The 26,563-nt window shown below is 45.0% G+C and overlaps 1 protein-coding gene across 1 annotated transcript; it reads left to right on the top strand.

The window, feature by feature from the left end:
- The first annotated feature begins 7,668 nt into the window (after window positions 1-7,668).
- On the top strand, window positions 7,669-14,654 carry G6PC1 (glucose-6-phosphatase catalytic subunit 1). The gene is made up of 5 exons (XM_087826583.1): window positions 7,669-7,889; window positions 9,983-10,092; window positions 12,000-12,105; window positions 12,651-12,766; window positions 14,143-14,654. Exons 1-5 carry the CDS (start codon window positions 7,672-7,674, stop codon window positions 14,652-14,654), a joined length of 1,062 nt encoding a protein of 353 aa, XP_087682709.1. The 5' UTR covers window positions 7,669-7,671.
- The last annotated feature ends 11,909 nt before the right edge of the window (window positions 14,655-26,563 follow it).

Below are 26,563 nucleotides of genomic sequence, written 5' to 3'. Positions count from 1 at the left end.
CGGCTGGAACCACCACCAGCCAAGGCTGTAGGATGAGGATGAGACAGACGGGTAATCAGGTCTGTAAATCAGTCCCCACGCTTGGCTTTCCCTGAGACAGGCAGGAGAGGCCCAGAGCCTGGGCAGACCCGAGAGGACAGGGTGTGGGAGGGCTACAAGCTCAGGCTGGGCATGGGACCCCAAAATGCTATAGAATTTGTCTTGTATATGGGGAAGGGTGTTTCAGAGGCAGAAAATCACTGAGTCAATGTTTTCCTCATTCTGCAACGTGGTATAGTGGTTTATAGTGTGGCTTCTGGAGCCAGATTCTGGGGTTTGGACCTGACAAGTGTGACTTTGGGCAACTTAATTTAACTTTTCTGGGTCTCACTTTCATCACCTATAAAATGGCGACAGTAATAAAAATCTGTATCAGAATTTTTATGAGGATTAGGTGAGTTAATCTGTGTAATTTTCCAAGGTTAGTTCTTGGAGTATAGTAGGTACTCAATGAATGCTAGGCTAGCTATTATTTAATATTCTGTTAACCAGCATCTACTGGGTGTTTCAATTACTACATAACAACCCCCCTGAAAACAGTGGCTTAAAACATCAAACCATTTTATTTGCTCATTTTTCTGTAGCTGGGCTCAGTTGGGCAGATCTTCTCCTGGAGCTGCCTAGAATCACTCTCTTGGCTGCAGATATCTGGCAGAGAGACGAGGGCTGGATGGTCTACGATGGACTCACTTGTCTGGCAGCTGGGGCTGGCTGTCAGACAGGCGACAGGCCATGTGCTACAGCAATGTGTCTGCAGCAGGCCGGCCTGGACCTCTCCTCTTTGTGGTCCAGGACCCCAGCGGTAGCCCAAAGAGGACAAGGCCTGCTGGACGAATGCTTTTCAAGCCTCTGCTTGTATCACGCCTGCTAATGTCCCATTTGCCAAGGCACAAGATCAGGCCCAGATTCAAAGGATGGAGATATAAGTTTCTCTTCTTGATGGGAAGAGAGGCAAAGTCACATTGCAAAGGGACCCTTGTCAGCAACGGGAGGAACCATCACAGCGTCCTAAACAATCTACCACACTGGCACAGAGCTCAGTTCTGGAAGCTGGAAGGGGTACTTTCTTGGCTCTCAGGGCTCAGGATAACACAACAAGGACTAAGTCAGATGCACGACAGCTGTACTGCGAGGTTTGAACTTGCTAAGTGCCCTAAGATAAGGATGATTAAGCGCTAGGGGAGCACAGAACAGAGTGATCCTTTTTCTTTTTCTTTTTTTTAGAATATATCTTTATTGATTTCAGAGAGAGGAAAGGAGAGGGAGAGAGAGAGATAGAAACATCAATGATGAGAGTCATTGATCGGCTGCAGCCCACAACCCGGGCATGTGCCCTGACCGGGAATCGAATCCTGATCGCCTGGATCCTAGGTCGATGCTCAACCGCTGAGCCACGCCCGGCCGGGCCAGAGTGATCCTTTATAGCTCACAGTGGGTAAGCCAGAGGTTGGGAAATCTTGATTAGCTTGGCTTTGTAGTATGTTTACAATCTGGACATGTGGAGATGGGGAAAATGACATTCCAGGTGGAAGAAAGAGCAAAGTTAGGCAAACCAAGACATGTTTGGGAAACCCACGCCCATTAGTATATCTGGAATGAGGGGCCCAGGAAGGGGAGGTGCAAGACATAAGGCTGGAATGATAACCTGGGGTTTGGCTGTGGGTAAGTTTGAGTTTGAACTTTATTCTGTACGCAATATCCACTGGATATTATTCAGGTGATACGTGAAAAAAACCTGTATTGTAAGCGGCTCCTTTGCCAATAGTCTGTAGGATGGCTTGTGTTGGGGAGTGAGAAGGGGAGTAGGAGATCATTAGGTAATGAAGGGACTAGCAGGTCAAGGCGTAGGGATTGACAAAGGGCAGTAAGAGCAGAAAATCAAACAAGAGTCCGAACCTGAGGAGGAGGCATCAAGGATGGCTCAGTGCCTGTGGGATGGCAGGGAAGGAGATGTGTTTACAAAGCAGAAGTCTGGAGGAAGTACAGGTCTGGAAGGAACTTGCAAACTTGGGCACTGTATGGACGCCTAGGTGGTATTCAAGTGCCATCTAACATCATGCTGACTGTGGGAGGGTGAAGAGAAGATGGAGAGTAGAGCTTGCTGGAGCAGAGCTGAACACAGAGAGCGCAAGTGTTTCAAGGCTGTTATCTGATAAATGTTGCAGATATGGCCAAAAGGTTAAGGAAAAAGAAGGATGAGAAAAGGTCAATCAGAAGTTTCGACAGTGAGATGGTCACAGTGACCTCCCAGGAGAGCAGAGGAGGCTGATGTTGCAGAGGGCTGAGGAGAGCAACAGGCGTCCTTCTCTCTGGAATTCAAGGTTGGAGAGATCCCCTGGACTTACCTGATTCCAGGCTGCCCTCTTCAAACCTACTAAAGGGAAGAAAATCTTTTAAATCTTAAGAATAAAGCAAACACTGACTCTCCTTTCTACCCCAAGGGAGGGAGGCATGCTAGACTCTCCTTGCCCGTCTCCCCTTCTCTCCTACTGGCTGGCTGGAGGTCAGGCACTGTCAGGACTCTCATCCTGGGAGACAAGCGTTGGCGGACAGACTGCTGTTTACTTCCTAGCAGAGCTCTGCTGTGTTTTCATAGCTCAGAATAGTTCCTTGGCCCTCTCCAGGCCTGCAGGGGGTGGGGGTGGGGTGGAGAAACCTCTGTTTGTTTTCATGACAATTCTGGGCCTCACCTCTTCCTCTTTCTCTGCATCATGGTCCTCATTTGGGAACTCTCAGAAGGGGTAAGTTGTGGGTTAAGAGGGTCCAAGGCTACTAATTTCCTAATTATGTCCCCCAACTGGGCTCCAGAAGAGGGAAGGACAATAACTGACTGTACAACATGGACATTTTGGTTGGGATAAAAATTCCACAGCTATTAAAGAAAGAGTTGATTAAAGGACTGCAGGGCAGGGCTGGGGGAGGGAAAAGGGGGGGAAGAGAGGGTGGAAAGGATGACCCTCTCCTCAGTCTGGATCTCAGCTGGATGCGAGGCTCTACATAGGGAGCTGACTTCTGACTGGGAATTGTGGGGGGCTACTCTGACTCTGGGTACACCTCAGGTCTCAGCTGGGTTCTGGCAGCACTAGTGTTTGGAAGGTGCCCAGAGGTGGGAGGGAGAACTAACTTCGCTGAATGCTCTTTTGAACCTTTTGAACTTTTTAAAACCATGTGAATACATTGCTTTTGAAAATATTTTAATTAAAAAAATATGAACACTGCCCGGCCGGGCGTGGCTCAGCGGTTGAGCATTGACCTGGGATCCAGGAGATTGCGGTTCGATTCCCAGTCAGGGCACGTGCCTGGGTTGCGGGCTCCATCCCCAGTCAGGGACATGCAGGAGGCAGCCGATCAATGACTCATCATTGATGTTTCTCTCTCTCTCTCTGAAATCAATAAAGATATATTTTTAAAATGTACATATATATATATATGAACATATCTTTTCCTTCTGGCAATAATGAATCATTTACTTCTGTTAGGTCACTAACAGTCAGGCACCACCTCATTGGAGCTACTTTCAGAGGAACACCCCAGAGTCAGAAAATGTTAGAACTGAAAGGAGGGTGAGAGTCACCAAGTCTCATTCTATGGTTGACAAAAGTAAAATCCAAAGAACTCTAGTGACTTGGCCAAGATCACACAGCTCTTTATCTTCCTATTTATTCTTTCTCTTTTTACCTTAAAATTTCTAGTGATGGCAGTGGGGGAGAAGTCTCATGGGCTGCCTGATGGAAGCTTGAGGATGTTTTCTGAGGGTCTTCTAAGGAAAAACATGCCCAGCTTTTACCCCCTCTCCCTCACCTCCAGTCCGCTCCTCGTTCCACACCCAACCAGGCTGATCTATGACTGAGCGATTGATGACATATTCCCACCCTTTTTTCTTTAGTTGGTCCCAATTCTTTCAAAGAATCTGTGAGATGAAGCAAGGGGGGACAGTGGGTTGGGGCTAGATTCTTAGCTCACACTTCCCATCCCTCCTCAGACAGCCCCTCTTTGTTTCTGGGGTACAGATCAAGGAGAAGCGGGAAGTCAGCTTTTTCCAAATAGTCTCAACCATCATTTCAGAGGCTGCTTCCTTTGACTTTGCCTCTGTTGTGCACCATCAACAAAGCTGAACTCCTGGCAGGAAGGGTTGAACTTGATGCAAGAAGGTTGCCTAGGTGCTGGGGTGGTTTGGCACCACCAAAGGATTGATTGCGAGTTGGAGAATTGTCATCATCTGGTCATGAGGGTACTGGTTGGCCATTTGGGGAAACAGGATATTCCTTGTGTTGGGGGGGCACAACAGCTTCTTTGTGGGGGGTGGAGGTGGCATTAAAGAAGATGGGGGAGGGGAAGAGGGTCAGTCTGTGTGTCCCATAAAGGTTCCAATGATTCACTTAGTTTTGGTAGAAAGCAGACACTGGGATGGCAGGGGAAAGTGAGCAGGGAGTTCTTAACTGTTTACAATGAAACAAATGTCCTCTGGTGTTTTTCTGTGGACAAAATGTGCAGCCCATCCTGAGACAGACAACATGCTCCCCCCACGTGGTCAGCAAGTGCACAGATCAAGGTTCTGAAGCTGAACTTTCTCACCACGCAAGAGATAAGTCAGCCATTTTCACTGCTGACAATGATTAACCCGTCTCTCCCTTCACCTGCTTTCCCCAACATAGTTTTGTAAAAAATGAACAGGGTCACTCACTCACTTAAAAAAGGTGACAGCAGTTGATCTAGCCAATTTCTCTTGTCTACCCCTAAATACCTCCCCCACTGATCAAATGTCGGGGGGGAGACACCAAAAAAGAAAATAAAAAACTGTACATCTTGCAGTTTGGGCTGTAACCCTTCGAAGAAATCTCCCCCACTGCTCAGATGAAGCCTTGGCTTGAAGCTGGGTTTTGCATCCTTGATGCAATGTGCAGACAAAACCCATTCTAATGATCGTAGCTGAGCAAAAAGGCAGCTCCTCTCTCAGTAGAACCCAGAGCCCCAGCCAGAATAGAGGATTTGGCTGCAGGGGAAGTCAGAATTTCTTTTTGGTAATAAAAGCAATTTTTGGATGAGGTGTGTGGTAAATTATGACTCCTTCCCCTCTTTGCTCCCCTGTTAGCAAATAAACTTGTCTGAGTGAATGAGTCAGCCTTGCTCTAGGAGGAGACGGTGCCAGGGCACAGGAACCAGCTGCACTTATTTAGCAGCAGACCAGACTGTACTTTCTGGCACCTTCCTTCATGTTCTTCCCAAACCAAGATCCCAAGCCTCTGGGTTTCTGTTTGTGGAGAAAATGCAGGAGGAGTGCCCAACTAGTGATTCTGTGGAGCCCATCTAACTTTCCATCTTCATTGCTTCCCAGACTCTGCTGGTCGTTTTCCCAGAGGCCGTCAGTAAGCCCTGAGTCATCTCCGCCTGGTACAAAATAATAGGGAGCTCACTGATATTTGTACATATGGGTTCAGTTTCCATCGAAGGATCCCCCGATTGACATAGTGAGTTGTGTGAATATCTAACCTCCCTGCCCCACTTGAGTGTCAAGGTCCCAGAGGACAACCAAGATTTAACTTTGAATTCCTCGTAGAGCCAGGCATGGGGCTTAGCTCAGGAAATGTTTGTTGAATTTAACTGGAGAACTTCTTGAAAGGGAAGATGACAGGAGTTAGAAGGAGATGATGGAATCCCTTCTATCGAAACCTCCAGCAATTCAAGTGCTTCATCCACATTATATCGAACATCTGCAAGTGCTTTGAGCATCTGAGGGCTCCACAGTTTCTCTCTTCATTCAGCTTTCTAGGAGGCTCAGGTCTTTTGGGGCCCCCTTTCTTTCTGCACATGATAAAAATTGTCTGGAGACAGCAGGAAGGGGCTAGGAGGTAGAAAGGTAGAGACTAGCAAATAGTCTCATGCTGATATCCAATTGCTCTGTCCAAGAGGGTCCCCCTGTCAGGCAGGCTGCCTGCCAGAGGGACTCCTCTGCCCTGTGCAGATATGAGCTCCACTGACTCCTTATCAACACAAGCATTCTCCCTGAGGCTCCTCCAGAAGATAGGGCTCTCCGCTGGGCCCCCATGTGCTGAGGGAACCCTGCCTGACTCAGAGATTCTGGCTCCTAGCAGCTCTGCGAAGAACCAGATAGTGGCCTTTGAATATTTTGTCAGAGGATCTGCCCTGTTTGCCCTCGACTCACCTCACCTCATAGAAACTTTAGTCCCCGGGGATCACAACAGTAGTTACTCAATACTTTCGAGGAAGGCTTATCTGGGTGGCGGGAAGAAACTATCTCTTCTAGGGGGGCCCACTAGCAATCATGTCAGTTCAGAGCACCCTTCCTCACAGCACTGCCAATACCTGCTTTATTTGCACCCACAGCCACCACCATTACCTCCCCGGGCTAGGCCTGGAGGGGTTGGGCTGCTTGGACCGGCAGCGACAATGTGGTCAAGGGCAGCTGGAGTCTGCTTGAGCTGGGCGGGAGCTCATGGGGTGGGGATGAGACGCCAGGCCATATTTCCTGGGTGATGCTTTAATCACTTTGCAGCATGGGATGCTGGGAAATTCAGGTGGATATTTTAAAGTTTTATTCCCACTAGCTCTTACCGTTGAAAAATACATCAGCTCACAGCCTGATTCGGCCTCTGCTTCCTTCAGAGCCCTTTGGTCTCTGCGCTGCCGCAGGTGATTTCTGCCTGTGTAGGTGAGGAGGCAGCCTTGCTTCTCATGCCTGGGCATTTGTTACTTTTATTTATTCCTTGGCTATATCCATGGCTATAATAAAAATGTATTGACTTCCTGATCAATATAAATATCTCCAAGTACAAATGAAAGACCAAACTTCAGAAGCCCTTTCCAGAGTCCCCAGGCACCAATTTGTTGGTATTTTTATTTAGAATTAGATAGTAATCATATTGTTTTTGCATGAACATACATTCATTTTATTGCTTAAACTTATGCGTTAAACTCTAAAGGTTCTAACTCTAAGGGCATTAAATTAATTAATTACTTAATCAGTGCATTCAAAGATGATTATTTTCTGGCCCTGAGCTACGGAGCCATATGGGAAGAGGGATCGAGCTCCCAAACCAGAGGCATTTCCCAGACCCTAATGCAGTTAAGAAAGGCCCAGCAAGGTGACAGTACCCAGTACAAGAGAATTTACTATCTTCTAAATTAATAACTTAAAACTTGAATCGCTAGGGCACCAAGACTTTTCTTTGTCCTCAAATACATGCAATTGCAGACTTAGGAAATCAGGCATCTTTGCAAGAACCGTGGCGATTTAGACTCTGTCCTGTGTCTGGCTGGGTTTCAGAGCCAGGAGGGCAGCCCCTGGCACTATCAAGCGGCATGCCAAAGTTAATAATTGGCCCTGCAGAGTCCATGGCCGATCAGGCTGTTTTTGTGTGCCTGGTTTTCTATTTTACGTAAATCACCCTGAACATGTTTGCATCAACCTACTGATGATGCACCTTTGATCAATAGATTTTAGACAAAAGTGGTTTCTGAGTCCAAAGATCAGGGCTGGGTTGACCTGCAGACTGGTTGCAGGGCGTATAAAACAGGCAAGACGCAAGCTGATAGCAGAGCTATCGCCACCAAGTCTGCAAGGGCTCGGCTGACGGCTCCCTGGGGGGCCAGGGAGGGGGCACAGAGGAAAGCATGGATGCCCTCCATGACTTCGGGATCCGGTCAACACGCTACCTCCAGGTGAATTACCAGGACGCCCAGGACTGGTTCCTCCTGGTCTCCGCGATCGCGGACCTCAGGAACGCCTACTATGTCCTGTTCCCCATCTGGTTCCACATTCGAGAAGCCGTGGGCATCCAGCTGCTCTGGGTAGCCGTGATTGGAGACTGGCTCAACCTCATCTTCAAGTGGTGAGTAAGAGCCAGACAGAGAGGAGACTGGCAAGGAAAGAGGCTGGCATTCTTCTGGAAATGTCTGTCCACTGGAAGTTGCCTTCTCCATGCTCTTCAGGAAGCCACTTGTTACTCCCCTCCTGACTTTCCATCAGCTACATAAAGAGAGAAGATGGAGAAAAACCTGGTCAGTGAGTGGAAGATACAGGAAAGGCTGTTTCGTATGGATGGAAGGCCAGCTGGATTTAGTGAAAATCTGGATGATAGGCTATAAGCCAAGAAACAGTTTTGCTACTTGGCAGCAGAATAGGGAACATAAAGGTAGATGTACGAAAGAAGAAAATGATGTATGAAAAAAGGAAACACATAAATAATTTTAAAACCTGTTGTGTGGGGTAGTGAGAAGGGATCCAGAGGACTGGGCTCCATCCAGGCTTTGTTCAGCCACCTACCAGCTGCATGTCCTTGGGCAAGTGATAGCAACTCTCTGAGTTTCTGTTTTATAATCTGTAAACTTAGGTTATCTCTGGGACCTTAATAATAATTCTAGTTAACAGTTATTGAACATTTAGTATGTCCCAGGCCATGTGCTAAGTGTTTTTCTGGAGGCAGTTACTGTATTACAGATGAAGAGACTGCATCTAGACCAGCGCGGGTAGTAAATGTCAGAGGCAGGATTTAAACTCAGGCAGGCTGGCTTCCCCTGCCTGGCTCTGAAGAACCATGTTATATCCAGTGCTGACAAACTGACTCTTGGGTGGGGTAGAGCGAGAACCCTGATTTTAACATTTGCCTATTTCTACTATTTACATATCCCCATTATGGCCACTTTCAAGCTACTGATGGGTTCAACTTGCAAAAATCCTGAATATTTTACAATTGTTAGCCAGTACCAGCTGACTTTAGCACATTACTGGTTTGACTTCAGTTTCCTAATCTGGAAAATGAAGAGTTGGACCAGCTGCCCTCTAAGAACTTTATCACCCCTAAAGCTATCTATGACTATTATCAGACGATTCTTACATCTTTTTCAGTTCTAATATCCTCTGACCATAAACAATAAAAGTCCTTTAGAACAGAAAAAAATTCTCGGACTCAGAAGCCCAAGACATATTGATGGGATTCTGAAATTCCTGTTGAAAAATCTACTAAGTTTTGTCTGTAACATCCCCTATTCAACAGCATGACCCTAAAAATGAAAAGATAAATGGTTATTCCAAACATCAGACCTCAATTAAAGAATGATGGCTTTTCTCTGAATTGATCAAGGTGAGAATTAGTGGCTGTCCCTGATTTTGGTGAATGATTAATCACTATTCCACCACCACAGTGAAAAGGAGGCATGCAGCCTGATCTCTGACACCTGTTTCCAGAATGAAAGACATATCTAGTCTTTTTAAAAGGGAAGTGGTTTGGCCCTGACTGGTGTAACTCAGGTGGTTGGAGTGTCATCCTGTGTACCAAAGGATCACCAGTTCGATCCCAGGTTGGGGTGCCTAAGTAAAGGAGGCAACCGATCGCTGTTTCTCTCTCTCTCAAATCTTTTGTTTTTTAAAGGGAGCATATCCTCAGGTAAGGATTAAGAAAAAAATAAACAAAATAAAAGGGAAGTAGTTTGTCCGAGATACCCTATTAAATGGTTTGTCTGAGATATCCTGTTTCACAGCAGAGAGGATACAGAGCAAGCACCTAAAGCTGTGTATGTCCTTATGGCAAGTTATTCTGAGGCCTAAAGAAAGAGAAGAGGGACCTGGTAGGATATGCAAATTCAAGTTGCAAACTGTAGCTCCACATGCATCTTTCCAGGGCAAATTCTTCTTGGGGTTTAAAAAAGTCACATAGCTGGCCATGAATTTGGATTTTTGGATCTTGGCTTTATTTATTTATGTTTGAATAAATAATACATTCAAGTAGTTCAAAATGCAAAAATTATATAAAGGATGTACCATAAAAGTCTCCTTCCCCCGCCTCTTCCCAGCCACCCAGTCCCCTTTCTTGGTGGTGGCCAATCTACTTGGATCTTCTGAAGCTACTCTCTCTTCTGAAAGGTGTGGGCTTCTGGCAAAAGGGTTCCTTCAGTAACTCCAGACCCCGGTCCCGCTTTTCCACAGGATTCTCTTTGGGCAGCGCCCATACTGGTGGGTCCTGGACACCGACTACTACAGCAATACCTCCGCGCCACTGATAAAGCAGTTCCCAGTCACCTGCGAGACTGGACCAGGTAAGAGTCCCACCCTCTGTAGAGACAGAAGCTGGGCGGACTGCTCGCTGTGGACGCCTATTAACATTCGTTGTGGGTGAAGCTGTCTTTGAGGGGACATGAAGAGAGCCATTCCTTCGCGCTCTTTCTCACGGTCTTCAATTTGATACAATTCTGTGTTAATTGACTTCAAGAAGGCCTCCCTGAATCTCATCTTGCTGCTACTTCATAAATCTGCCCAATGTCTCCAGAAATTTAATTGCTGATCCAGAGAGGCAAGCACCCTCACGGGCAAAGGGCTCATGAGAGTTTGTGTGCTATGGCCCTTTGTCCAGGGAAGGTTAAGCCCTAGAGGCCTGAGGCCCTCACTGTCCCCAGTGGCCTGGCCGTCCAAGCCCACACCCTGCCTGTATTTTGCTAGTTACAGCCATACTGGTATTGTTCAATCAAATGACAGGTTTTGTTTTTCAGTAGGTAATCGGAATATCCAACCCCTTCGCTCACCTTAGGTCTTGCTCACTCTTAGGAAGGGTGCTGGCATCCCTTCCTCAGGGACCCTATCCCTGACCCCCAAACTAGGGCATGGCTCATAGTTATTGGTTCTCACAACCCTTTGTTCACTTCAGACCACATTCATTCATTCAGGTGTTATTTACTGAGCACCTACTGTGTGCCAGACACTGTTCTAGGAACTTGGAATACCTTGGTGAGTAAAACAAAGACCTCTGCTCTCGTGGAGCTGATATTTTAATGGTGTGTGTGTGCGCATGCGCGCACATGCAATATACAAAATCCTAACGCACAAGTAAAATATGTAGAATATTAGAAGATGATCATTTAGAAGTGGAAGGGGGAGGAAGTGAAGGGTAGGAGGAGGAGAATAGACAAGGCTTTGCCTATGGGGTTTTGCTGGAAAGCACACTCAGAGGGAGATGAGCATGCAGGAGTTCAGCTACTGTCAGGAGCAACACTATGGAAGGAAGACAGAAGCCACCTGGGCAGAAGTGTAGTTGTGACTCAGCCTCAGCCAACTCCACAGGGAGCTCTGCAGCTGGGGATGGCCCTTCAGAGTTGCCTGAATTGGGTCAGGAGGACCAGGTCCTTATACTCCAATATAGACCAGTGATTGGGCACAGGCTACCCCCAGGGACAGGGTAACCCTGATCAAGATGGCTCTCTTCAGCCCAAGGCAATGCCCAGAGAAGGCTGAGAGCTAAGGCCCGTCTGTGACCACACTCTCAATAGCTGGACAAATAAGTCCCCTACCCAGAAGGGAATCTGGTTGGAGGTTGGCACATCTCAGGACCCTCTACGTCTTGGAGTAAAGGGATCAGGAATGGGAACCAGTTGCAGAATTAAGTAGTGTGGTCAGAGTAGGACTCAGAGAAGGTGAGATTTGAGCAAAAACTTGAAGGAGGCAAGGGAATTAGCCAATAAATTCTGGAGGAAGAGTTGTCTAACCAGAAAGACTAACAATGCCCAGTCCCTGAGGTGGGAGCATGTTTAAAGGAAAGCAATGAGGCTAACTTGAGTGGAGCAGACGGTGCAAGAAGAGAGTGAAAGAGAGGAAATGGAGAACAAATCAGTTTGTAATTATACATCCAGTGCTCTGATTCTTTGTGTAATCTCTAGACTGTATATAAGAGCTGGGTCTTCTCCGGTTTTGCTCACCACTGCACTCCCAGAGCCTAGCACAGTGCAGGGCATGTAATAGGAGCTCGATAGATACTTGTTAAATTGGTGACTAAATGGATAAGTGAGTGGATGGCAGGATGGGTGGATGAATGGAAGGATGGATGGATGGATGGATGGATGGATGGATGGATGGATGGACTGACAGACAGCTGGACAGATGGCACCCACTAGCATTATCCCAGATGGCGACTTCAACCTTTAGGTCATTCACTCATCTCTTCCCTGCCCTTTAGGGAGCCCCTCTGGCCATGCCATGGGTACAGCAGGTGTATACTATGTGATGGTCACGTCCGCCCTCTCTATCTTTCGGGGAAAGAAAAAGCCGACCTACAGCTTTCGGTAAGAACTCAGCGCTGGGGCGTGGGTAGCGGAGAGCAGGAGGTGGGTTTCTCTGTAGCTGACACGCCCCTTGCCCCCCTCGCATGCCCCGGCCCGTCCTACACTTTGGGTTCGCACTGATAAGCGTTGTGGCGTGTCTGCTGAGGGCGAAGATTAAAGTCACAGTGTTAGGGCTGGAAGAGACCCACAAGCGCACACCCTAGTTGTAGAGATAGGGAAACAAGCCCTAACATGGTAAAGGGGCTTCTCGGGATCACGTAGTTAGGTAGTGGCAAGATTTATATAAAGACCCATTTCTGTACCAACCGTAGAGTCATCCCATCCAGGTTAAAATAAACAGAGAAACATGACATTCCTACTACAGGGAATCCTAGGTATGCAGCTTCTGTGCAAATCAACTTCTCTGGGCATTGCCTTGGGCATTAATTTACAAACATTCCCTGGTGTCACCCAAGTTTGCCAGGCTTCAACCCTGCTGCTGAAGCAGCTCTCCCTGCTGAAGGACCTGTGTCTGGGCTCTGTTATGGCTGTCCCTTCTGTTGCAGGTGTCTGAACATCATTTTGTGGCTGGGATTCTGGGCTGTGCAGCTGAACGTCTGTTTGTCACGAATCTACCTTGCTGCCCATTTCCCCCATCAGGTTGTGGCTGGAGTCTTGTCAGGTATCAGCTGTTCTGGCTCCCTCCCTGCCTCCGTCCCCCGTGTGTCCCATTTCTCCCCATTTCTCCCTAATCAGGACACAATCCCGGCATGCCAGCCATGTTCTGTAGTTACCAATGCTGTTAGCATTTTAGTGGGTTGAAAGTCAAGCGTGGACAATTTGAAATGATTAATTTCTATGAGAGTGCCCAGATCTACACAATGAAGTGTGTTCCAGAAAAGTTGCATTACACCAAAGTACTTAACCAATAAATTAGCCTGAAATCTCTCAGCCTTTAACATTCTTTATTTCTTACTGATCTTCAATTGGGAGTGGCTTCTAGTTTAATTTTAAGGGAATCTACCAAATTTAACAAATTAACATAGTGTCCTAAGAAAGCTCTTTATTTAAATTCATTTGCAAACCTTAATAGATACCCACAGTTGGTCTTTTTTATAGGTTCAGAGTTTCGAATATTTGCATTTTCTTAGATCCAGTTAGTAAGGGGCAGAAAAGATTCAGGTTAAGTGTAGAAAGAACTTCTTGACTTTGTGGGAGGCAATAGAATATAAAATCTTAGGGAAATTGTGAATTTTCCCCCTGGAGATCTGTAAGAGCAGAAAACAGTGCTGAAACGAGAGAGAATGATTTCATGGCAGCTACAAAAGTGACACAGCACTCAGTACTGGGCTCCATGCTTGAGAAGGAGACTGGAAGCCATGTTACATGTAAGACTACCTTCAAATGTGTTAAAGAGGCTCTAGATTTACAACTTAACTCCTGCAGGAAGAACTGAGATCAACAGATGGCATTAGAGGGGGACAGACTTCATTTAGCTCAGCAAAAGAAAGGACGTTTTAATAATCTAACCCATTCATGCCCGGCTGGTGTGGCTCTGCAGTTGAGCATCGACTCTTGAACCAAGAGGTCACTGGTTCGATTCCTGGTCAGGGCACATGCCCGGGTTGCAGGCTTTGTCCCCAGCAGGGGGCGTGCAGGAGGCAGCCGATCCATGTTTCTATGTCTCTATTCTTCTCCATTCCTCTCTTTCTAAAATCAATTAAAAAAATTTTTTTTAAATAATCAAATCCATTCAAAGATGAAATGGGCTGCCCAAGTGGGAGTGAGCTCTCCACCTCTGAGGATATTCAACTAGAGACATGAGGACCCCCAACAGGAAACATGCAGGCGGTAGGAGGATGTATGTGACATGACTCTTGCATCTGAAAGAGTCTATGGCTGAGGAAAGGCTGGAATCACATACGGAAATAAACCAGGTGGCCCTCTAATCTAGCATCTGTGATTTAATGGGTGACAGATGACATGTCACCCAACCCACCTCTAGCTGAAGGCCTAGAGTCACTCCTGTTTCTCACCGTCATTCTTCCTTCCGCCCAGGCATTGCTGTTGCTGAAACTTTCCGCCACATCCAGGGCATCTACCACGCCAGTCTCAAGAAATATTTCTTCATTACTTTCTTCCTGTTCAGCTTTGCCATTGGATTCTACCTGCTGCTGAAGGCGCTAGGTGTAGACCTCTTGTGGACTCTGGAGAAAGCCAAGAGGTGGTGTGAGCGGCCAGAGTGGGTCCACATTGACACCACGCCCTTTGCCAGCCTCCTGAAGAACCTGGGGACCCTCTTCGGCCTGGGGCTGGCTCTCAACTCCAGCCTGTACAGGGAGGGCTGCAAGGGTCAGCTGAGCAAGCGGCTCCCGTTCCGCCTCAGCTGCATCGCGGCCTCCCTGGTCCTCCTGCACCTCTTTGACTCTTTGAAACCCCCCTCCCAGATCGAGCTGGCCTTCTACGCCCTGTCCTTCTGCAAGAGCGCGGCAGTGCCCCTGGCCTCTGTCAGTGTCATCCCTTACTGCCTCGCCCGGGGCCTGGGCCAGCAAGGCAAGAAGTCTTTGTAAGGAATGGGGAGCCTTCGGGATTTAAAGCCAATGACCGTGCCAAGGACTGAGGGCAACCGGCGTCTTCTGCCAGCCCGCTTTGAGGCCAGAAGTGCCAGAGTCAGCTTGGGTGACCCCTGTCCTCCTCTGCAGTTCCGACTGGATTGGGGGGTGTTTTCTGGAAAGCTAACACGGGTATTGGAGAAAGCCTTGTCTGTTAGAAGGTGGGTAGCTCTGGGTTTTGTCCTGAAGACTTACTTGTTCTGTCAGATGTACGAAAGGGAGACTTCGAGGTAGGGAACCCCACCTGAGAATGTTCTCCCCGTGCTCGTTCCTACCCAGAAGAGGAGATAGGGAAGTGGATTTGGCAGGGAAAGGAGGGTGGATTAAAAAGGATTTTTTAGTATCTTGACCATCACGCAAATTATGTCCAACAACACCTAACTGGCTTGGATTGTACTTACACCTTTAGGAAGGAGACTCTCAATAGCGGGGGGCCAGCCTAAGGTGTAATCAGCAGGTGGTTAGTGGGCCGATTCTGCATCTTGTGTTTTTCTATCATATATCCGTGGTCGTTGTATTTACTAGGATTTCTGCATGGCTGCAGCGACCTGGATTTGTACTAAGTCAGAGCATTCAGGCACAGTCAGCTTCTTCTCTGTCACCCTAGAGCTCCCTCCCTTATTAGCTCAGCTCTGCTTTCCCCAGAAATTTCCACTGGCTCCACACCGCCCTGCTGGATGCTCAGACGCTGAAAGGTGACTCTGTGCTGGTGCTTTTGTTATGTTTCAGTTAAGCTCTGGAATCTTGGGCAAAAAGAGGGCAAGGAGAGGCAAGGATTCCCCTCTCCAGAAGGTCACTCCAATGTTACTTTTGATTCCTGAGGGTGCATTAGCCAGTTGGGCTCAGTGGTTAGAGCGTTGGTCTTTGAACTGAAGGGTCTTGGGTTCGATTCCGGTCAAGGGTATGTACCTGGATTCCTGAGGGTAACCATGACTCCTTTCTCTATCCCAAGCCAACCAAGAGCACATTCTGGGAGGGAAAGCCTCTTTGCCTGTTCTCCAGTCTCAGCTGATTTGCAGAATATGTTCTAAAAAAAAAACATGCTGAAGCCTATTTATTTGAGAGACCTTGTTTTTGCTACTAATTATGTAGTTCACCATATATTATCATTCACACCAACCTTCCTGGTCATGACATCTTTGAAAAGAAAAGTATATATGTGCAGTATTTTATTAAAACAGCATTTTATTTAAGAATGAAGTCTTGTTGATTACTATATTTTAGATGCAATGAGATCTGAAGCTTCTAATTCTGGCTCAGCTAAATTTCTAGCTCTTTCTCTGTTTCCCTAAACAAATGCTTTAGTTTCTGTGTTTTCCCTTTGGAGAAAAAAGGTGCTTTATGTTGAGTTGATCAGGAGTCCCAGTTGAGTTGGGGAGACTTATAAAGTGTCCATGGGGCACAGGTAGAGTTGAGTGCAATATCTTTCGCCAAGATTGAACATTAGTTATCAGAACACAGGTCAGCCTGAGTTGCTCTAGGGGATCAAACTAACTTGGGGGCAGACAAGCAGGGTCATTACCAAACTAAACATTCAGGGAATGTAAGTTGTAGCAATAGAACGAGACTGGGCAGACTCTGGAATCCATAACCTGGCGTCAGCAAGATTTGGGGTTATAGTTAAAGAAAGTCTTCAGGACAGGTCATAGCTCCAAGGAGTGCTCAAGGGAGCTATTGCAAGTTTCCCTGCTGAATGATTTACTTCACCCTGGGTCCAAAGGCCTTGACTCACCAGCATAACCCTGGATCTACTGAGGGTGAGATCTTCTCACTGATCTCAGAACTTTGAAATGTATTTATTTAGGGAAAGTTGAGTCTCCCTACTGAATTTGTCTTTTTCAGGGGGAACCAGGCTTCAAGAGACTCTAATGGTCTCATCAAGGGAGAAGGGAAATGTCTTGTTCTATCTGAATTGAACCCTAGTGCTTAGGCAGGGACCCCCATCCTTAATGTTTATTTGCTCTCAGGGACCAAGTCCAGGCTCCTTGCAATGAGATTCTGGCACAAAGTAAATAGTGCCTCTGCCCCCGACAGTTGGTGAGATTGATAAGACCTCACAATAACAAATTAAATGTATTGAGTGCTTACTACATGCAGGCTCTGTTCTATGCATTTTATTTATTTATACAGTTAACTCACTTAATTCTCCTGACATCTCTGTGCGGTGGGTGCTATAGTTTACCCTCAGATTACATATGAACAGACTTAGAGGGGTTAGGTGCCTTGCCCAGAACTGTGAAGCCAGTTTAAAAACCAGTCACTCAGCCCTAGCCGGTTTGACTCAGTGGTTAGAGTGTCAGCCTGCAAACTAAAGGGTTCAATTCTGGCCAAGGGCACATGAGCTTCGGTTGCAGGCTCAATCCCTGGCCCTAGTTGGAGCTTGTGCAAGAGGCAGCCAAGAGATGTGTCTCTCTCACATCAATGTTTCTCTCTCTCTCTCTCTTTCTTTCTCTCTCTCTCTTTCACTCTCTCTCCCTTCCTCTCTCTCTGAAAAACAATGGAAAAAATACCCTCTGGTAAGAATTAAAAACAAAACAAAAAAAACAGATGGCCTGACTCCAGAGTCCACGCCCCACCATTTACCCTCCTCACCCCCAAACCCAGCATCTGTATCAAACTATCCTTCAGATACCAGATATGGTTCTTAATTCAAACCATGGAAATTTTGATTTCTTGTGGGCTAAGGACATTATAAAATTTAGAATAGTCCTCCCAGTGAGCCAGTACTCATTTCTAAGTATGAAGATACCATATTTCAAAGGTATTTCATAAAATAACCATTAGAACAGGCACAACCATGTTAAATAGCAGTGTCGAAAACAACTTTAGCTCTTTGTTTTCTTTCTTTCAAGAAAGAGATTAAAAGTCATGCTCAGACTATCTGGGTCAGACAGTAGGATAACTTACTTCTATTTCTAGAATCAAGATAAAGACAGAAGATAGAATTACCACAAAGAACTTTGGGTATAAATCCATACACAGACATAGAAAATAGAGACACTGTGGAAGCTTGTTTAGATCAGAGACCCCACAAATACACGATTGCTACCTTTTATTGGAATGGGCAAAGTCTAGAAATGGACAGCCCCAAAGGCTTAGAATTTGTAATGGGTAAAGCCTAGAAAGGGGGTGAGCCCACAATCAACTTGGAACATAGCCATTGTAATAGCACATTTTATCTGATGTCTCCCCAAGTTACAGAGGGGAAGTGACTGTGAATCCTCAGGAAGGAAATAAGTTTAAGTGGCCAATGACAGTTTTAAACCAAGGTCCATGGCATGTTATAATATAATTTACTAAATTGTTCTGGCAGCCGAGCAGTTTTGAGGAGGTGGGTTGGGGATCACACACACACACACACACACACACACACACACACACACTACAATTGTATTATTGCCCAGGGAAAACAGGCCCATTAAGAAAGTGCAACTTCTGCTCTCTGGGTTAATGCTGCTGCACCAAAGGCTTAAGGCTTTGGTTTTTGCTTTTGTACTTTAACAAAATATATATAGCTTTTAAAAAATTTATAACAACTTTTTTGAGATTTAATTTACATACCATACAATTTATCCATTTAAATTATACAATTCAATGGTTTTTAGCATATTCAGAGAATTGTATAACCATTAGCACAAGTCAATTTTAGAACATTTTTTGTCATTCCATAAAGAAACCCCATACCCATTAGAAGTCACCTCCACTTCACCCCAACCCATCCAGCCCTAGGCAACCACTAATCTACTTTTTGTCTCATAGATCTGCCAGTTCTAGACAGTTCATATGAATGGAATGGCTTTTTTCACTCAGCATGATGTTTTCAAGGATCATCCATGTTGTATGGCCAAACGATATTCCATTGTATGGATATACTAAATTTTGTTTATCTGTTCATCAGTTGATGGATATTTGGATTGTCTCCACTTTGGGGCTGTAATAAATAATACTGTTATGAACATTTGTGTACTAGTTTTTGCGAGGAACCATGATCTCATTTTCCTTGCGTATATATCCCTAGGAGTGGAATTGCTGAGTCATATGGTAACTCCGTTTAACCTTTTAAGGAGCTGTCAGCCTGTTTTCCCAAAGGCTTAGTAAGGAAGTTTTACAGTGGTTTTTGTTTTGCCATCTCTTTGGATTTCCTAGGATCATACGCTGTATAACTTAGTCTAATTCTTTGCCTTGGAAGAGTTTTAAAGCAAGATTGATCAGGTGATCAGATTTTTAAAAAAAAATATCTTTATTGATTTCAGAGAGAAGAAGGGAGAGGGAGAGAGAGGGATAGAAACATCAATGATGAGAAAGTCATTGATGGGGGGGTCTCCTGCACGCCCCAGACTGGAGATGGAGCCCACAACCCGGGCATGTGCCCTGACCGGGAATCGAACTGCCATCTCCTGGATCCTAGGGCGATGCTCAACCGCTGAGCCACACCCAGCCGGGCAGGTGATCAGATTTTAATGATGAAATGTCAATGGGCTCCTCCTACTTTTGTTGGCAATGGCTTTATTGTTCCAGTGTGCATCCCAAGAGCATTTCATTTGAAGACATGTCTGGATACCTGAAGTTCCAGCCCTAATCAATTGACTAGCTGTTTGTAACGTGTCAAAATTTGCTGACTTGTTTCCTTGAAAACCATTACTTTAGCTGCTGAATTATTAACACTTACTGATTTTGCTCTGTAGTAACTGCCAAACTAGGATACTTGCCTTTAAGGCCTGTATATGTAAATAAAACAGGAAAATATCATTTGTATCCAAGAGTTTTTCAAGAGCCTCTTGAGAATGGAAAACACTCTGGGCCAAATAGCCTTCTGATGATGTTGTTAAGGAAAGAATCAACTTGAAACAGTATAGAGAAACAGTCAACAAAAGCCACTTCCATTAGAGAACAAAAAAACCTAATGAATCTGGGAGAGAAACTAGAAATTGTCCAGTCCAGTGATGGGCAACCCAAAGCCCAAAATCTAATTTCAGAGTAAAATATTAAAGAGCTGCTGCTGTGTTGTTGCTTCTCAATAAAAAGAAAAAAGTCTATAAATAATTTTCTTTTTCCTGAATTGGCTCCTTTTTAAAAGTTGCTCACTATTAATTCTATTCAATTTATTTTTTCATTTCACAGATTCAGAAATTAAGGCCTAGAGAGATAAATTAGCTCCTCTAAGTCACATAAGTGATCTGTCCCCAGGTCTCCTGATTCTTAGCAGAGAGCAGTCTCCCCTTTGCCGTCTCCTGCACTGGCCTGGGCTGCTATGTCGACGCGAAGCTGTTGAAACAGAAGTGAAAGACATAAGTCAACAGTGAACTCGCTTATTTGAGCCAGATCCAGGGTTTGTTAACCAAATTAAAGCCACAGCTAGAATAACTGTATGCAAGGTGGCCTGTTCCTAATTATGTTATGTGCTCCTCTCTTCTTTTGCTTTCATAAATCTTTCCAGGGCAGAAATGTAACTACAACAAGAAACAACTTGGTGTTTTTATGGGGTTTTTTTTAGCATGAGGGTAGTTTTCCAGCCAGCAAATTTTCAATGCTTTCCTTTACGCCGCCTCTCTCCTTCTTCTTTGGTCCTCGTGTACCACAGTCCTTGCCTTCCACTCCTCACTCCAAGGTTTGAAGGCTGGAAGAACTCCATTCATTTTGCTCCATCCCAGAATCTGGGATCCAGTCCTTTATTAGGTGCATTACTTTCTATCCAGAGGAAAATGATGGAAATCTAATTCCTTTCTCCTCCACTGTGAATGGTTTGGGACCCCTTGGCCGAGGCCTGCCGTCACAATTTCATCTTTCAGTCGCCTTATTTCACTCTGGTCTCCTCCCTCAACACCAGCCCATTGGCCACATGCCGCTGATCCGTGCTTGATCACCCTAGTAATGAACTCAAGTGAGCCTTCTGAGAGATGTCATTAGGCTTAATTGATTTGATAAACCCAAGTGGCATAAATCAATTTCGTTTCGTCATGCCTTTAGGCTGCCAGTGTCCTCCTAACCAGCCCCCCCCATACAGTGACTGCAATGGGATGACAATGGCATCGTCTTTCCCTACAGGCTGTAATGAAACCACCACGGACACGCTGCACCAGAGTCTCCAAAAAGTTTCTTGGCTTTAGAAGACTTAGGGGAGGCCCTGGGTCCTGACAGGTATCAGGGTTGATTCAGGAAAAGCTGATTCAGCAGCCCCAGTCCCCAGTCTGATCCGGCTCTCCAAGCTTTGTCAGCAGGTTCCCTAGTTACAGTGGCTGCCAAACTTTTATCTCCAGACCTATGCCCTTCCTCGTTTTCTATCTACAGTGCTCTGCACAACTAAACAACATGCTTCTAAGAACTTCCAAAGGTCAAGTGACCCCAAACATAATGACTGGTGAGTTAATTCCTCAAGTTCGAAGGGTGGCTGAACTATTATGTCCACACAAAATACCTAATAATACAATGGTTCCCAACTGAAGGCAATTTTGCTTCTCAGGTGACATTTGGCAATATCTGGAGACATTTTTGGGTTGTCGTTACTGGAGGGGGTGCTACAGGTATCTCGAGGGGGAGACCATGCAGGCTGCTAAACATCCTGCAACGCACAGCTGCCCACAACATAGGATCATTCTGCCAGAAATATTAATAGTGCCAGGATTGAGAAACCCTGTAACAAACTAGAGGAGAATCATCACGATTTTCTTCCAGTGAATGTTTTTCAACTCAGCATCAGAGCACTGCTGTGCAAGTGGGTCATTCTGGTGTGCCAGAACCTTTCCCTCCAACGAGGTCAACTTGTTCACGTAACTGGAGTCCTTGCCTCTGGGCTCATGTGAGTAAAACCACCCTCACCTCTAGGCCTTTTGCAGAGATTCTGAAGCTGAATAAGTTACTAAGTATCCACAGATGTGGACCTCATTAAATCCAGGATAAAATGTGTAAACAATTGAGAATTTTAGGTGGAGTTAGGGTAAGAGGGGAGGGGTCTGGCAAAGAGCCACCTATTGTAAGAGTTTCATAGACAAACTGCCCTCCTCTCCCAAAAGGCTCTGGATATAGTTAATATTGTTGTTAAATCACCAGGGAGAGGGGTGAGTAAAACAAAACATATCCTTAGATGAATAAACAAAGAACGTAGTTAAGACACACTGCATAACACCAGTGCTGAATCCCACTGAGTTTGGACCTAAGAGATGAGTAACTTTCTTGATGTCTCCTTGCTACAAAACTCAGTCTTCAATTCAATTAAAACTCCTGTTTTAATTTCTGTTACTTGCCGAAGGGAAAAGCCTAATTTCATTGCGTCTTACTGCCCAAGTTAAGGTTGAGAAAGGAAAAAAACAAACAATCCCAGGCCAGATAGCCTTCTGATGATGATGATGTTAAGGTAAGAATTCACTAGAAAGCTGATTTTAAGTGCTGTGTAAACTTTAATAATAGTTTATTCCAGTGACTGTTTCCTTGCTTTCTAGTTGTTAAAGAGTAACCCATACCCAAGATACATTATTTTAAAAATATTCTATATATCCTGAACTTGCCACAAATATCCATCCATCTTTTTCCTGTTTCTCACATCGCCTTGATTTAATGTCCTCTTAGTTTCTGGATCTGGCCGTCCAGTTCCCTATTCTGAACTCTTTCCTTTCTAGTTTTTGTTGTTGTTTTAAAAGAAGTGAGTCAGGCTGTAGGTCTGACTCTGTAATAGTAACTGAAGAGCCGGTGTTACTTTTTTTGTAAATGTTTCTTTGGCATCTCTGATATATTCTGGCCTCTGAAATCTAATTATCTTCTCTTTGCCCATTTAAAAAGTAGGTCCCTGCCGCTGGGCTGGTTATTGGTAAGGCTTCAGCCGGGTCTGAGGATTGTCTGCCAGGGACAGTAGGCTGACCCCAAACAGGCTGTGATACGCAGCATGTCTTTTCTGCAGCTCTGGTCCTTTCTTGGTGTCTCTAGATTCTATAGCAAAAAGTTCTGATGCTAGAGCTCACACTTCCCCGTGCCTTGGCACGTAACTACGAAGACTTTTTGCTGCAAAACAAAACCTGCTGGTCTATTGTATAACCTCAAATAGCTGTTTTAAGCTCAAAATGGTCAGACCCTGGAGGGTATTGCAGCTCACAAGCAACTTTGCAGAAGGGGCATCGAACTCAACTCTAAACTATATTTTCCTTTCCTCAAAATTCATTTCCAATTTTTTTTGTGTGCAACACAAATTTTACATAGTTGTAAACTTCCCCTTCGGTGTATTTTGTCACTTAAAGAAATTTAATCTACACATTCCCAGCAGAGGCTCCATTCCTGTCATTGAAAATAGTTCACTGGTGTTTCCTTATGTCACTATAACATAATTTGCCGAGCCATTCCCTTATTTGGCATTTGGCTTATTTCCAATTCTTCCCTCCTATAAATAACAGCACATAAACATCTTTGCACAAATTACATTTTTTCCCTTTTGGGTTATTTCCTTAGGGTATATTCCCAAAACTGGCAGTAGTGGGTCAAAGGTTTGAAAAGTTTCATAGCTCTTGTTGCCCACTGCCAGAATATTCTGTAGGCAGGCTGTGGCATATTTGAGCATTTCAAATGTTTCACTGGGTTTCCCACGATATACAAGATTAACTTTCCTGCCCTAGCCAGTTTTGCTCAGTGGTTACAGCGTCAGCCCAAAGACTGAAGGATCCAGGGTTCGATTCCGGCCAAGGGCACGTACCTCGGCTGCAGGCTTGATCCCCACCCAGCCCTGGTTGGGACAAGTGCAGGAGGCAGCCAACCGATGTGTCTCTCTCACATCCATGTTCCTCTCTCTCTCCCCCCTCCACTCTCTCTGAAAGGCAATGGAATAAATATCCTCAGGTGAGGATTAAAAAAATACAAAAGATTAACTTTCCTCTTCTGCTCTTCTTGCATAATCATGCTACCCCACCAGGGCTGGGATGAAATATTCGTATTCCAGGCAGAATAGAAAATGACACCCAAGGTCTGTGAAGTTGTGCCAGCTGATGATATCTGAGACTGAGATGGTTTCAGGGACAATGCAAAGCTGGCAAGTGATGAATGATCGGGAAGATTCGGTAAAGGGGGTGGGAGAGAGGCAGAAAATGAAAAGAATGCGAACTCCGGTCATCACTGCCTTTGGGGTGATGGCACCAGCAGTGAGGGAAATAAACCGGTTCTGTGCCTTTGAGATTCAGATTACCCACCATCCCGAGGTGACTTCTAAGAACTTCCAACGCTTAAGGAACCTTAGTTTCTTGGTTTAAGAATCAAAACCAAACCAAACCAAACCAAAACAAAACAAAACAAAAATAACCCACTGAGTCATCCTTACCACCTAGTTCCTTGAGCTGATTATAGTGATGATGGTGACAGTGATGATGATGGTGATGGTGGTGATCACCATGTACTAAGTACTTACTGGGTGCCTGTCACTTTTTAAAAAATTGATTTGAGAGAGAAAGAGGAAGGGAGAGAGAGACATCAATTTGTCGTTCCATTCATTTATGCATCATTGGTTGCGTCTTGCATGGGCCCTGCCTGGGGATCGAACCCACCACCTTGGCGTATCAGGCTGGCACTCTAACCAACTGAGCTACCCGGCCAGGCTTCACACATATAACTCACTCATCCCCCAACAATCATTGTTATCCCCACTTTACAGACGAGGAAACAGAATCGGAAAGCCAAGAAACTTCCTCAAGGTCACAGAGCTAGTAAATGTTTGAGCCGGGTTCAAACCAAGTCAGTTGAGCACCAGACCTGTGCTCTGACCACTGCACACACATAGGGCCTCAGGTGCTACGATGGAAAATGGCTCACACATGGTTAAACGATGCTCTAGAATATCCAATTTTAGGTTCTTATAAAAACTTCTGAATGTTTAAAATTATTTGCTTTCTTTCTACTCATCTAAACTGGAAAAAATGGGTTATTCAAATGTGTCTTATTTAAGCTTAAACTATATACGTGTGTGTATAGCAAAAATGATTTTTAATTGCCTAAGAAAGAATGAAAGCCAATACACCAAAACGACACGGAATCATGGGTATTTTTTTTCTTTCCACATTTCTGTTTTTCTCAATTGTCACATAATAAGCATGTTACCATTTTTTTCCTACTCTTTATTTTGGAAAAAAATTTCAAGTTAAAAATAAAATGCAATGAACTTCTATATACCCTTCATCTAAAATATATCACCAGTGATTCACATTTTGCCATGTTTGCCTTAGCACTATCTCTCGCTGTATATATGTACATATTCTTTTTTTTTAAACACTTCTTTAAGAGTAATTAGCGAACATTATTACTCCTTTCCCCTTTTTTTTTTAAATCCTCACCCGAGGATATTTTTTTCCATTGCTTTTCAGGGAGAGTGAAAGGAAGAGAGAGAGAAACATCAATGTGAGAGAGACACACCGAATGGTTGCCCCCTGCTCGCACACGGACCAGGGCCCGGGATCAAGCCTGCAACCAAGGTATGTGCCCTTGGCCGTAATCGAACCCAGGACCCTTCAGTTCGCAGGCTGATGCTTTAACCACTGAGCCAAATTGCCTAAGGTTCTTTTACCTCCTACATACTTCATGTTATCTCCTAAGAACAAGGACATTCTCTTACGTAACCACAGTAGCGTGTTTCTTTTCTAATCCAAAAGAACCTCAGTTTTCCCGGCCAGGGTGGCTCAGCTGTTGAACATCAACCTAGGATCCAGGAGATTGAGGTTCGATTCCCGGTCAGGGCACATGCCCAGGTTGCGGGGTTGATCCCCAGTAGGGGGCGTGCAGGAGGCAGCCAATCAATGACTCTCTCATCATTGATGTTTCTGTCTCTCTCTCTCCCTCTCCTTTTCTCTCTCTGAAATCAATAAAAGAATATTAAAAAAAATAAACTAAAGCAAACATAATATTTTCTGTTTCAATACATTGCACTCTGGGCTAAATAACCTTTCCTTGCTCATTGAAGCTCACTTGCCCTGCCCAGTCTTTGTCCACATGCCTGGCTGTGGCCCCTCCCTCCTGGGGAACCTTCCAGAACACCCTTGATTCCTTGGCATCACTGCGCCTGTTTCCTGTTGTTAAGGGAAACCACAATGGGGTTTGGGGCTGCCTGTTGCTGTATCCAATTCAACTGGAGGCAGGGTGGACTGTATAAGGCGTTAATTGAGAGGGTTGGCCAACCAAGAAGACAGGGCACATACCAGCATCCAAAACCGGTCTTCAGGAGTGGCCTCAGGGATCAGGTCACATGGGGCAAACTGAGGCTGGGAACAGAACGCAGCTACGTGCAGGCCTGGAAGTCATTCTTTTGATCTTAGTCGCCTGGGGATGTCTGGATGATAAGGTGATATCTTAACCCATTGTTCACAGCTGTGTCACCTCCTGAATTGCTTCAGTCCCGGGTCAAGGTGAGTGCAGGGTGCAGAGGCCTAGGAGAAAGAAGCCTAAGAAAAAAAAAAATTAAATCCCTGCTCATATATGTCTTCTACAATTTTATAAGTAATATAATTATATTTCAGATTAATTCAGGTGCTCAATCTTTGGAAATTATAAGTGCCCTTTATCACTGTCAGTGTTCTGGGTGTCTGTGCCAATCTATGCTCCTTCCCTCTCTGAAAACCAACAAGCGGATTATTCAATAAGCATTTAGATTACTGTTGGTTCAAAGTCACTATCTTCTTTTTTCCCCCCCCGTATTGAAAAAATTTACAACCCTAAAAGTTTTTAATTCTTTTTCCTTTTTTTAAAAAAGAAAATCTCCTACAATTATTACTCAGGGGGCCATCTTTTAATTTAACTTAATAATTTCTTAGCTAGAATAATTTATTCATTTAACAAATATTTTATATATCAGACATTGCTGAAATGAAAATTGCTAGCACTTTTGAGCAATTACTATGTCCCAGGTACTT

This window comes from Miniopterus natalensis, chromosome 17 (assembly GCF_054644295.1).
Source record: "Miniopterus natalensis isolate mMinNat1 chromosome 17, mMinNat1.hap1, whole genome shotgun sequence".
Classification (NCBI taxonomy): domain Eukaryota; kingdom Metazoa; phylum Chordata; class Mammalia; order Chiroptera; family Miniopteridae; genus Miniopterus; species Miniopterus natalensis.
Note: the sequence above shows the minus strand (reverse complement) of the source record. Positions and strands in the feature narration are given on the sequence as shown.

Excerpts from the sequence above, each read along its gene's own strand:
- G6PC1 (XM_087826583.1), top strand. The coding sequence starts at position 7,672 with ATGGATGCCCTCCATGACTTCGGGATCCGGTCAACACGCTACCTCCAG. Across the intron at positions 7,890-9,982 it reads CTCAACCTCATCTTCAAGTG|GATTCTCTTTGGGCAGCGCC; the intron begins GTGAGTAAGAGC and ends GCTTTTCCACAG. Across the intron at positions 10,093-11,999 it reads CACCTGCGAGACTGGACCAG|GGAGCCCCTCTGGCCATGCC; the intron begins GTAAGAGTCCCA and ends CCTGCCCTTTAG.